At 49.5% G+C, this 13,087-nt stretch overlaps 1 protein-coding gene across 8 annotated transcripts in view; it reads left to right on the forward strand.

The window, feature by feature from the left end:
- PSD3 (pleckstrin and Sec7 domain containing 3) overlaps positions 1-13,087 on the forward strand; it is a 167,623-nt gene that overhangs the window by 70,927 nt on the left and 83,609 nt on the right. For 6 of the 8 annotated variants that reach the window (XM_039543486.1, XM_039543487.1, XM_039543489.1 and 3 more), the window contains one exon: positions 12,810-13,016. In XM_039543486.1, the coding sequence (XP_039399420.1) occupies positions 12,810-13,016 (207 nt within the window). Of the gene's footprint in view, positions 1-10,181; positions 10,345-11,475; positions 11,565-12,809; positions 13,017-13,087 lie in introns of those variants that run through there. The other 2 variants (XM_039543492.1, XM_039543493.1) reach the window with 2 other exon arrangements.

The raw sequence follows: 13,087 nt of genomic DNA on the forward strand, positions 1-13,087 counted from the left end.
GCCTACTGTATGCCTTCCCTCCGTTCCCCCTCGTACACCGGGTGCTGCTCAAGCTCCGGAGGGACAGGGCCCGCCTCATTCTCATTGCTCCGGCGTGGCCGAGACAGCACTGGTACACCCTGCTGTTCGACCTCTCAGTAGCGGATCCTATTCCCCTCCCGCTATGGCCGGACCTCATAACGCAGGACTTTGGCAGGCTTCGCCACCCGGACCTGCAGTCCCTCCACCTGACGGCTTGGCTCCTGCATGGCTAACCCGAGCAGAGCGGGACTGTTCTGCTGCAGTGCAGCAGGTGCTGCTAGAGAGCAGAAAGCCTTCCACTCGGTCGACCTACCTTGCTAAGTGGAAGCGTTTCGCGCTCTGGTGCAATCAGAAAGGTCTCAACCCTCTCCTGATACCTATTCCCAAGATCCTGGACTATCTCTGGTCCCTCAAGGAGCAAGGCCTCGCTATCTCCTCCTTGAAGGTGCACCTGGCGGCAATTTCTGCCTTTAGGCCCAGCATAGGGGAACGTTCCATCTTCTCCAATCACATGGTTTCCCGTTTTCTAAAGGGGCTAGAACGATTATACCCTCCGGTATGACGCCCAACTCCTACCTGGGATTTGAACTTGGTCTTAGCCAAGCTTATGGGAGCCCCCTTTGAGCCCTTGGCCACATGTTCCCTTCTCTACTTGTCCTGGAAAACGGCCTTCCTCGTTGCAATTACTTCGGCGCGACGGGTCTCTGAGCTTCGTGCCCTAACGGCTGACCCGCCGTACACTATCTTCCATAAGGACAAGATGCAGCTTCGGCCACACCCCGCCTTCCTACCTAAGGTGGTGTCGGCTTTCCATGTGAACCAGGACATCTTCCTCCCGGTCTTCTTCCCGAAGCCGCACGCATCTCGTAGGGAGCAGCAGCTTCATAGCCTCGACGTGCGTAAGGCCCTCGCTTTTTACATAGAGCGAACGAAGCATTTCCGCCGTTCGCCTCAGCTCTTTGTGGCGGTAGCAGATCGCATGAAGGGCATGCCAGTCTCTTCCCAGCGGATTTCGGCCTGGGTGACGTCATGTATCAAGACATGCTACGAGCTCGCTCAGGTTCCAGCTGGTCATCTCTCCGCTCACTCTACAAGAGCACAAGCCTCTTCTGCCGCCTTCCTGGCCCATGTCCCCATTCAGGACATCTGTCGAGCGGCGACCTGGTCGTCAATTCACACCTTTGCTTCCTGCTACGCACTGGTGCAACAGTCCAGAGATGATGCAGCCTTTGGCTCAGCAGTCTTACACTCTGCCACATCTCACTCCGACCCCACCGCCTAGGTAAGGCTTGGGAATCACCTAACTGGAATGCATAGGAGCAATCACTCGAAGAAGAAAAGACGGTTACTCACCGTTGTAACTGTTGTTCTTCGAGATGTGTTGCTCCTATCCATTCCAGACCCGCCCTCCTTCCCCACTGTCGGAGTAGCCGGCAAGAAGGAACTGAGGAGCGGACGGGTCGGCTGGGGTATATATCTAGCGCTATAGCGACGCCACTCCAGGGGGCGCCCAGCCGACCCACCGAGTGTTGCTAGGGTAAAAATCTTCCGACGAGCATGCACGCAGCGCGCGCACACCTAACTGGAATGGATAGGAGCAACACATCTCGAAGAACAACAGTTACAACGGTGAGTAACCGTCTTATCTTGAAGGTGGATAGTCTTCAGAATCCTGTATGTTGAGGTTGAAGTCTTCTAAACAAAATAAGTCAATGCAGTTATTTAATTATTATTACCGTACTGCTCATTTAGTATTACTCATTGCATTCACTGACAGTACTACTTTAAAGGTGAAATTGTAAAAGGAAGATCTACCTGTTTCAGCTATTTATTTTTTATCACAACTGCATATAAAATGCTAGTACCATAGAGTAACAACTATATTTTTTGCTCAAACGTGAAAATTCAAGAATAGTCCAGAAGGAAGACAGGCAGTCCTTAAGAAAAAAGTATGAAATAAAAAAGTTTACCGACTTGAAGATCCTGCATGTTCAGACATGTTCCTTTCATCATCTTCAGCGCAGCTTCCTCCTGAGAAGGAACACTTCTCATGATATTGTTTCATATCGGCAACCAGGCCTTGCATTCCTTTATTGCACTGTTTGCATTTTGCACGCATGCCTGTCTTACCCACAGGTAGAGGGACTTCATTAAAATATTCCCAAACTGGGTCTCTTTTATGGCCTTCTGCCATTATAGGTTTTCCCTTCTAGTGAGAGAATGGTATGGTAGATCTCAAATCAATGAAGGCTACACTCAGAAAGACCTCAAGACTTCTGGAATATGCTGCTCAAACAGTTTCACTTTTGTTTCTACTGCCTGTCCCTCCCTTCTCACATTTATCTCCAGACTTCTTCTCCTTGTCCAGATCTATTCCGCCCCAACAATCTTCTATTCCAGGGGTCAGCAACCTTTCAGAAGTGGTGTGCTGAGTCTTCATTTATTCACTCTAATTTAAGGTTTTGCGTGCCAGTAATGCATGTTAATGTTTTTAGAAGGTCTCTTTCTACAAGTCTATAATGTATAACTAAACTATTGTTGTATGTAAGGAAATAAGCTTTTAAAAAATGTTTAAGAAGCTTCATTTAAAATTAAATTAAAATGCAGAGCCCCCGGACTGGTGGCCAGGACCTGGACAGTGTGAGTGCTGCTGAAAATCAGCTTGCGTACCGCCTTCGGTTGCCTACCCCTGTTCTATTCACTGAACTTTTTGAAACTTTGCACTTTTAGAGAAAGATAAGGGATCAACTCTGAGTACACATTTGCAGAGGCAAATAGGGTTGAGGTCTGTTATTTCTCACCTCTGTACGTTATTTATTTATTTTAAAACATTTTTGCGTTAATAAGCATGTAATGAGATAACTAGCACTGCAATGGACAATACAGAGTCTGTTTGGGCAATGGTCACATTGGGGAAGAAAACTACCAGAGCCTCACCCGGGATAGTGATTGGGGTGTGCTATAGACCGCCGGATCTTAGCGAGACGGATAGAGAGCTCTTTAATGTTTTTTTTAGGAAAACAAACACTAATAGGAACTGCTTGATCATGGGACTTTAACCCGATATATATATATAAAAACATGCTAGTAATAATATAATAATAAGCTTTTTTTTCCTAGATGATAGCTATGAATTTCCTCCATCAAGTGGGTTTTGCTGAACCGATGGGGGGATTTTTTTTTTGATTTGATTTTGGTGATTGAGTTGTGTTGTGGACATTGTGTTGTGAGGACAACCTTGGCTCGATGAGCTATGAGCTATATTAAAAAAAAATAAAATGAGGATAAATCAATAGTGCATCTAGACTAGGGGGTTATTTCAAAAAAAAGCTAATTTTTAAAAATTAGGAGACTAGTAGTTAGGGACTGGGACTGGGCTAATAGGGATCTATAGGGCAGGGCAGATTGGGGGGGGAGGTTGAAGTTGTTTGAGGTTGAGGTAGGCATGTATAGTAGAAAGGGGGGGGAAGCTAGCTTTTAGAGGCAGCAGAGGAGAGCAAGCTGGATGAGGAGAGGGAGGGAAAAAACAAAAAAAAGAAAGCGAAAAAAGGAGGGAAAAGGGAGAGGGGAGGGATCAGAAGGCCAGGGAAAGGAGGGAGGAGAGCAGGTGAGGGAGAGGAAGAAAGGAGCGAGTAAAGGAGGAGGTGGGAAATTAAAAGCAATAAAAAACAAACCAATAAATTTTTTAGCCATAAAGAAAAAAAAGAAAAGAAGAAAGAGAGAAGAAAGATTAAAGAAATAATATTAATGGCACAACGATAATAGATATATTTGGGCTTTGGTAATATCTGAGATACTTGAAATGCTTGAAAAGGAAATAGGGAGGAGGGAGGAAGAAGGAGATAGAATAGAGAAGGGATGGGAGAAGGAAGATGGAACAAGAAGGTAACATTAAAACAAGAAAGAAAATCTTAACGGATAATAATCGGGGCCGGATAATCTTCATCCTAGATATATTAGGGAATATTAAGGTTATTGATAATCTTTAATAAATAATCAATTATTTAGCTATTGTAATTCGACTGTTCATTAAGATTAGAAAATTATGTAGGAAAAAAGTGATAAAAGAAAAAGAAAAAAAAGGTCTGTGAAAAAAAAAAGTCAAGTCTCTAAAAAAAAAAAAAAAATGAAAAAAGAGTAAAAAAAGTGGAAAAAAGGGAGGCATGGGAACAGGGATAGATGGATTGGGATGGAGATTGGAATCAGATTGATTACAGATGAGTGAGCCACTTTGAGAGAGTATCTAAATTTTTTTTAGGAATTTTTTTTAATACAAAGGAATTTGGATCTAATATATAATATCTAAAGTCTAAGAATTAAAAAAAAAATTGTTAAATCTGGTGGATAAGGAAAAAAAAAAAAGATGGAGATCGAAATGAATGGGAACTGGGGGAAGGGGAGGGGGGAGTGGGAGGGAGACTGGGGGGGTAGAGTTGTGGGTTTATCGTGTTTTTGTTTTTTGTGGTTGTTTTTTTCCAAAAGTTTTGGTTTGGGTTTGATTTTTTCTGTTTCTTTATTGGGGAGAGGGGAATAAAAGTTGTGGATGACACTGAGTTGTGGTGAGGACCACAAGGATATTCTCATATGCAATTTTGAGATGATGATGATATATTATTTATTAAGAGTAGTAGATGAAAAACTGGAGTAGTAGTAACAGGATGAAATTGATAAGTGATAAAGGATGTTAGACAAGAGTGATAAGGGAAAGCTGGAGGAAGTTAGTTGGAGGAGAGAGGGAGAGGGAGGAGAGTAAAGGAGGAGAGAGGATGAGATAAGGCAGGGATGAGTGTGTGGATGAGTAAAAAAGGGTATGCGTCTGGTAGTTGCAAAAGCTAATTAGAGGTATTTAAGGAGGTAGGAGAGGCTTTGTCTAGTGATAGTAGCATTTGGGAGATGTGTGTGCATGGTTGGTTGTGTTTAAGAAGGTTTATGAAGTGAAGAAGAAAGGGGAGAAGAGGAGAGGGAAGAAGGGAAGAAGGAATGGAAAGGAAGAAGGAAGAAGGAAAGGAGGAAGATATGAAAGAGGAGCTTTTAGAGTTTATTTAAGAAAGAAAGATAAGATAGGAGGAGATAAAATATATTAAAGAGAAGATATTAGGAAGGATAAGGATTATAGAGAAGGAATTCATCAGCTCAGTAATGTGGACAGGAGAAATTTAGGCAAGAAACAATAACCAGACAGGAAGAGAGAAAAGGATACAGAAAGGGGTAGCAAATCAGGAAGACAGGACGAGTGCAAAGTTGGAAGGAGGGAACAGTGACTGAGGAGGAGCCTGATGGGGGAGATTATGAGTTAGAATAAAAGGGAGGGAAGTGGATGGATCAATGAGTATGATAGAATAACGGTGAGGATCAATTTGGTGCGGGTGGGGTTTATGTAATAATGGTCATGGGTATGATTCCACTGGTGTCATATTTGGGGTCAGAGTCTTGCCCGCATGCTCGTTGAATCCATATGGAGTGTTGTGAAAGATTTTGGGAGTTTTCAGGGGTTTTTGGGCCAGAGAGCCTTGGGGGCCTCAGAGGTGGGCTTCGCATGGGGCAGAAGTCTGGGAGTGTCAGAGCATGGGGATGGGTCACTGTGGCCTGATCTTGATGGATCTGATTCTGAGATGATCATCTTGATCTGATCTGATCTTCTATTCTATGATTCTATGATCTCTGGAGAGACAAATCCTCAGTTTGAAAACTGCAAAACTAAGCATCTCTGATGGTATCTTCTAGACCAGGGGAGGGCAAACTTTTTGGCCTGAGGGCTGCATCGTGTTTCGGAAATTGTACGGAGGGCTGCCCCCCCCCGAAGCCCCCCCCCCGGAGACTCTTGTCCCATCCAACCCACCCTGTCCCCTGACCACCCCCAGAACCCTTGCCCCTGACTGGCCCCCGCCGCCCCATCCAACCCTCCCTCTCCTTCCTGACTGCCCCCCCGGGACCCGGGACCCCATTCAACCCCCCTGTTCCCCGCCCTCTGACCTCCCCCGCCCCCAGACCACCACCCCAAACTCCCCTGCCCTCTATCCAACCCCCCCTGCTCCCTGCTCCCTGCCCCCTTACCACGCTGCCTGAAGCACTGGTGGCTGGCGGTGCTACAGCCACGCTGTGCAGCACAGAGCACCAGGTCAGGCCGGACTCTGCAGCTGCACTGTCCCAGGAGCTTGCAGCCCCGATGCCCAGAGCATTGCGCTGGCGGCAGGGCGAGCTGAGGCTGCAGGGGAGGGGGAACAGCAGGGTAGGGGCCGGGGGCAGCCTCCTGGGGCAGGAGCTCAGGCAGGAGGGTCCCGCGGGCCTGATGTGGCCCACAGGACGTAGTTTGCCCACCTCTGTTCTAGACTGAGCACTGAGTCCCATTGGGTAGATAGAAAGATTAACCTAAATAATCTATACAGAAGCTCCTGGATCCCCATAAAATTGGGTCCCTAATCCATGAACTATTGGAACTCATTTACAAAACTTTTCTTAAACATTACATGAATACACTGTTTCATTCTATAGAATTAGAATTTATAATCCCTATTCCATGATGAGATATCTTTGAGCTATAATGTATCTTAATTAAAACTATCTTTAGATAGGTTTTTTCCTCAAAAAGCATTTTATCAAAAAAATCCAATTTAAATTAAAAAAAAAGTTTTTTTTTTAATTAAAAAAAAATCATTGATTTTTATCCACTCTGGGCTCTAGAATTTACTCCCTGCACTTAGTCTGAAATAGCCCAGGTTTGATAACCTGAAAGGCACGCTGCAGAAGATGGATAAGGCTTTTGGGGAGAGCTGAGGGTCTACTTCCCACAATAATGAAGGAGTAGAAAGGAGTGTTTTTGTTGCATGTGGCTGTCAGGTGGAGTTCCTGCAGGAGCCATTGTTTCAGTGCCGCTGGGGCTACGTTGCACTATTAATTGTGCAGTGAGGCATCTGGAGCCTTTTATAGGTGTCTTTTTATTATTTAAATCAAAATAAATAAATTCCCAGTAACTGCAATGGCAATTGGGTGTTCAATTCCCTTAGATGCTTTGAAAATCTCAGTTTGAGAGGATTACTGAAAATGTCACTCTCAAAATATGTGTTTAAGTGATTCTTCTGTAACAGAGCTGGAAGGAAGTGAGTACAGATGGAGTTGATAAAAAATACCCCTGAGGAGCACCATTGCCCTTTTTTGCTTTGAGTGCAATGGATACTGTAACATGGGACGAAAGCTGCAGTTCTCACCCCTTCTTCTGATGTGCGTGTTTCCACGGCAGAAAGCCGGTGGTGATTTGTGTGGTGGGGAACTCCAGCTTAGCAAAGTTTTTTGGGTCACACTTTATATTAAGGATCCATTTATAAAGAGTTAATGAATGATTATCAGACATTTTAATAAACAGCTGCTGTGTTGTTATAGAGTCCAACAGATCAGTTAGTGGTTTATAACTATGTGTTCTAGGCTGCTATAACACCTTCTGCTATAGCAGGGGTCGGCAACCTTTCAGAAGTGGTGTGCTGAGTCTTCATTTATTCATTCTAATTTAAGATTTCGCATGCCGATAATACATTTTAATGTTTTTAGAAGGTCTCTCTATAAGTCTAAACTATTGTATGTAAAGTAAAAATTTTTTTTTAAATGTTGAAGAAGCTTCATTTAAAATTAAATTAAAATGCAGATCTTATCAGTTTAGTGCAGTGGTTCTTAATCTGGAGTGCACGCAAGGATATTTTGTCACCTAGGCGAAACTTCCACCTTGCCCATCGGTTCATTGAGGAGCAAATCCCCAATGAGCCTTTTATAGACCCCAGGGGCCAGCCGTGCCCAGGGGCTGCTTCCCAGACCAGGCTCTCCCCTCCCTGCCCCCTGAACTCCCCTGGAGGGTGCACAGCCCCCCTGCGAGCCCTCCCAACCCCACCCAGGTGGCCCCCGCCCCGAGTCCACTCACTGACTTTGCTGGGCTTGGACCGCTGAAGCAGCTCGGCAGGGAGGAGCCGCCTTCCTGAGGCACCAGAGAGCCAAAGCGTCCCGCTTGCGGCAGCAGCGAGCCCCAGCCATGGAGGAGCGGTTGCGGTGCAGGGGGCAGCAGCCTTGCAAAGGCGGTGGGGGCACTGCTAGCGGGGAGCAGCTGCGCCCCCCTGCCCCTCTTGCCCAGGCTGCGGCCTGGCGCCCCCTGGGGGCGCCTGTAGGCTGCAGTGGATGTATGTGGGCACCAGCCCCCATGCGCCCCCTGGCTCCCCCCTCGCCTAGGGTTACCATATTTCAACAATCCAAAAAGAGGGGAGAGCCCTGCCCTAGCCCCCATCCACTCCCTCCCACTTCCCACCCCGATTGCCCCGGTCAGAACCCCCAACCCCACTCCTTGCTCCTTGTCCCCTGACTGCCCCCTCCTGGGACTCCTGCCCCCAACCGCCCCCCAGAACCCCCCCCCCCACCCAACCCTCCCTGCTCCTTGTCTCCTGACTGCCCCCTCCTGGAACCCCTGCCCCTAACTGCCCCCCAGAACCCCACCCCCTACCTAAGCCTCCCTGCTCCTTGTCCCCTGACTGTCCCCTCCTGAAACCCTCCCACCCTAACTGCCCCCCTAGGACTCTACCCCCTACCTGTCCCCTGACTGCCCCAAGCCTTATGAACACCCCTGCCCCCAGACAGACCCCCGGGGACTCCCATGCCCCATTCAACCACTCCCCACCCCCTGACCGGACCCCCAGAACTCCCGACCCATCCAACCCTCCCCCTGCTCCCTGACTGCCCCCTGGGACTCCCCTTACCAGGCCCATGCTGGTGAGACGCTGGCTCCACGTGGAGGCAAAACTCCACTGGAGTGCTGAGGCAGTAGGAGTGGGGAGCTGTGGGAGGGGCAGTGGCGGCGGCGGCTCACACTTCCGGGAGCCGCAGAACCCGAGTGTGGTGAGGGGGGAGCCTGCCCGGGCTGCGGCCTGGTGCCCCCACCCCCCTCTCCACGCTCGGGCTCTGCAGCTCCCAGGAGTGTGGGCTGCCGCTGCCACCCCTCCTGCAGCTGGCTCAGGGCCCCGCGCCCCAGCGGCTCACGCTCCCGGGAGCCGCAGAACCCGAGCGCGATGAGGGGGGAGCCAGGGGGTGCGCCTGCCCGGGCTGTGGCCCGGTGCCCCCCCCAAGGGGGCTCCTGAAGTGGATACATGCTGGCGGCGGGCCTCATGCACCCCCCGGCTCCCCCCTTGCCATGCTCGGGCTCTGCAGCTCCCGGGAGTGTGAGCTGCCGCTGCCGCTCCTCCCGCAGCAGGCTCAGGGCCCGTGCCCCGTTGGCTCACACTCCCAGGAGCCGCAGAACGAGCGTGGTGGTGGGGGGGCATGCCTGCCGCCAGTCTGGGGTCCCAGCCGCCGGCCCCGCTTCAGTTGTATGGAGGTGTCAAGAGATCATGGTGAGGCATCAGAGTACAGACTCTCAGCTCCCCACCAACCCTGTCTAGTCTTCCATATGTCAGCTCCCTTGTACACACCTGCTTCCATCGTGCATTTCAGTGCGCCCCTGGTACTGAGGCAGGGCACAGCTGTGTAAGGGCCCTGTTATAGCGTAGAGGTGCCAGTCCCGTTTTGCTCAGGAGCTCTAGCATGCAGGGACTCCTGCCAGGGTGGGCTCCCACCCCGTGCATAGGGGATGGCAGTGTAGGCAGCTGCATGGCCCCTGGTTCCCCCCAGGTTCCCATTTTTTCTCCCTCCTCCTTCCTGTGTTCTCTCATATAGCACACCCTGCCCTCCATTTCTCCAGCCTCCTTCTGCAGATCTGTTGTCCCCATCCTGCAGTTACCCTGCCTCCCCTTCCCCATACTCTTACCTCCACAGCTCATCTTGCCTGCTTCTATATGCCCCCCCCCACCCAGGCATTCTCCCCCATTTCTCCACTAAAGGAGTCCCCAGTCACACTCAAGCTTGGAATCTCCTGGGGGTGGCCAGCTGGCCTGCCCCCCCGCCATCTTCACGGGGTCCCTATGGCCCCCAATCCAAGGACAGGAAATGTTGTGGGAAGGACTGCTGCCTTCTCCCCCCAGGTGGTACCTGAGCCTGGCAGGTACATCCCCTGGCTGAGCTCTGGCCTATACTGATCAGGGTTCTCTGGCGCTGAGGATTCCAAGCCATCAATGGGCCTGGATTGTCCATAGAACCCGCCAGCCCGATGCTGGTCCAGAGCCCAGGGTTTCGATGGGGAAGAAGGCCATGGAGGAGATTTTGGTTCCAGGCCTTGAGACAGAGACGAACAGCGAGCCCCCTCCTCTTGATTCCCCAAAGAGCAAAATTTGGGGGAGGCGTACCTGCCAGCCCTCCACAGGACAGTGGGAGGGAAGGATGAACAATGGCCGCCTGGTCCTCCCCCAGGAGACGTCAAGGGTCCGTTCTCCTCATGTTGTTTGGGTGGCCCCTGGGATTGTGGGGCAGAGTGAAAGGAGCTGTGGGTATTGGTGAAGGGGGGTGGGACCTCTGGCGGGGGGGAAGGACTGCATGGAGGGGCAATGCTGGGGGTGTAGCTGCTGGGGAGGAAGGGGTAAAATTAGTGGGAAGGATGTCTGAGGTTAATGGAGCTGTGCCGTGGTGGGAGGAGCCGGATCTCTGTAGGGACTTATGCACATGGGGAGCTTGGGAGCGCTATCTGGAGCCATGCAGGTGCCAGGGGAGCCGTGGGGGCAACTGGAGTTGTGCTAACGATGGTTGGAATGTTGGGGCAGGCTCGGCGGGTATTGGGGAGCAGTGGGAAGAATCCCAGTTGTGGGGGAAGTGGAGCACTGTTGGGGGAGGGGAGCTGGAGGGTTCAGAGCAGGTGGAAAGGGGTCTTTTGAGGGCAGGGTTGCTGTGGAGAATCACAGCTGAGGCTGTCTGGCTGAGCTGAGGCTGGCTCCCTTGAGTTGGGAGTGTCTCTGAGCTGTGTGTGAGTGTCAGAGCTAAGGGGGAACTGGAGCTTTGTGGGGGTTGGAAATAGAGAGGGAGGAGAACGGTGAGGGGAGTCAGCTGTGAGGGATGTGGGGAGGATGAGAGCTAGTTTGAGGGGGAAGAATTCAGATGTCTGGGGGACTATAGGGTGAGGCAAGGGGGCAGTGGAGGGCTCATCTGTGAGAATTGCAGGCTCTTTCAGGGGCATGATGGGGAAAGTGGGACTTTGGGGGTGAGGTGTGGGGAGCTAGGCCTGTATCCAGCACCTACCATCCTGCATCCAGGCTACCGGCAACAGACCCACTGGCTGGGTAGGCTGTTTGTACAGACACCCAGCCCCATGCACTTGGTCTCCACATGGATCTGATCAGATTTCCCACTGGCTGTCCCAGTGTGACAAGCCTGTGGTGGCCAGTCGCATTGGGGCTCTCTCTGCTAAAGCACAGGAGTTTTGACACAAGGGAAAAGCCATCTCTGAGTTCTGAGTTTGTTGACTGAAAAGTGCAGCTAATTGTTTGACTACAATCATGGTTCGGTCTTAAAAAATGTTCAAGAGACCAAATAACTGAATGTAGCCAAATTGATTGTCTAAAGACAAAGCAGTACGATATGAAAAGGGGACATACGAACCGTTCTTCCAAGAAGCAATTCTTGTCTCGCAGCGTGTTCCCCTTACACCAAAGGTATGCTTCAAAGATCTGCATTTCAGCTATGTAGTATGACTTTACAAGTTACACAGCTCTTTATATGTCACTGCATCCAGCCCACTGGTTGTAACAGTTCCTTAACTTCTTGTTCTGGGCTGTACTTTTCTTAGCTCTGTTTTGCATACTACATTCCAAACCAATTGGGTGGAATGGTACCTGTACTAGGACCCAGAACAAATGTACTTTGATTTTGACAGATTTTGAATTTGCTAGTGCCAAAGTTGACTTCAGCTTTGCAAAGCATTATGGGATACTTAGCATGCGTGAACAAGAGTAAGCATAATACCATTCAACTTTAAAGCTTTGTGCTAACATTTAGATAGACTATAACACGCATTACATATTAGTATGGTGTGCAGTATGTATAAGTATAATTAGCTAACGGGCTGTTGGCTGCATGTCTGAGGGGAGATTCAGGAAAGGCAGGGGCAGCATAAGCAGTGGATCCCCTAAACTTCACAAGGTGCTTGGACCCACTGGTGCAGAGCCCTGGAGCCACAAAGTATCAAGAGCAGGGAAAGCTGTAGAATGTAGATGCTCCACATGGTCCCTGCTTCTTGCAGTCTCCAGGCAGCCTTTGTGAGTCAGCCCCCCACTTCAGTGCAGCTTCCTCTGCACCTCAGACCCCTTATCTTGATTCCTGCTCCCCTTCCCACTTTTACCTCCCTCTGCACCTTCTAAAATTCACAGGAACTGCTGTAGCACTTGCTAGCACAGCAGGGGCTATGGAGCCTGTATGAACAGTGCTGAGATCTGCAGCAGCTCCTGGGCACTGGGAGGCCAGTCTGGGTCTGGGAGCAGAACCAAGGTCTGGTACATAGGGCAGCCTGGGAAGGATGGAGTAGATAACTTGAGTGAGCCATTGTAAATCCCAATTTGCTCACTGTAGGATTGCAGATGAGTTACTGTGAGATAATGGTCCACAATTTACAAGTAGCTCATTTTGGCAGCTCTTTTTGATGCATCAGTTCAATCACAATGTCAAGCACCTGCTATGCACAGTTACATGTGTTATGAAAAGTCAGTACAAACAAGAAAACACGGGATTTTACTAAACAAATATGTCAATTCTCAACAGTTCTTTAGTTGAGTAGAGTTTATCGTATCTTGCAGTCTTGCCAATTAATCACCTCCCTGCCAGTTGGAAAGTAAATCTTTCTTGAAAATGTTCATGAGGTCTTTATTCTTTTTTCTCCCCTTTACATTCCTTTTATCACATAGCAATGCTGGACTGAAAAACTCGCTGTTCGACTCCGCAGCTGCCATGGGTAGCAATGAGCTCCTGGAGAAAGATAGCACTGAAAACCATAGTAAGGATCTCAGCAATGGCACCGACAGCAATTTGGAAGCAGCCAGGAGGCTGGCTAAGCGCCTCTACCAACTGGACCGATTCAAGCGTTCTGATGTGGCAAAGCACCTGGGTAAAAAGTATGTGTTGACACAGGGCTTTTCATGAATAGTCATTCATATGGTCGATTCTGTACAATAATAAGAGCAGC

Source organism: Mauremys reevesii, linkage group 6 (assembly GCF_016161935.1).
Source record: "Mauremys reevesii isolate NIE-2019 linkage group 6, ASM1616193v1, whole genome shotgun sequence".
In the NCBI taxonomy this organism is placed as follows: domain Eukaryota; kingdom Metazoa; phylum Chordata; order Testudines; family Geoemydidae; genus Mauremys; species Mauremys reevesii.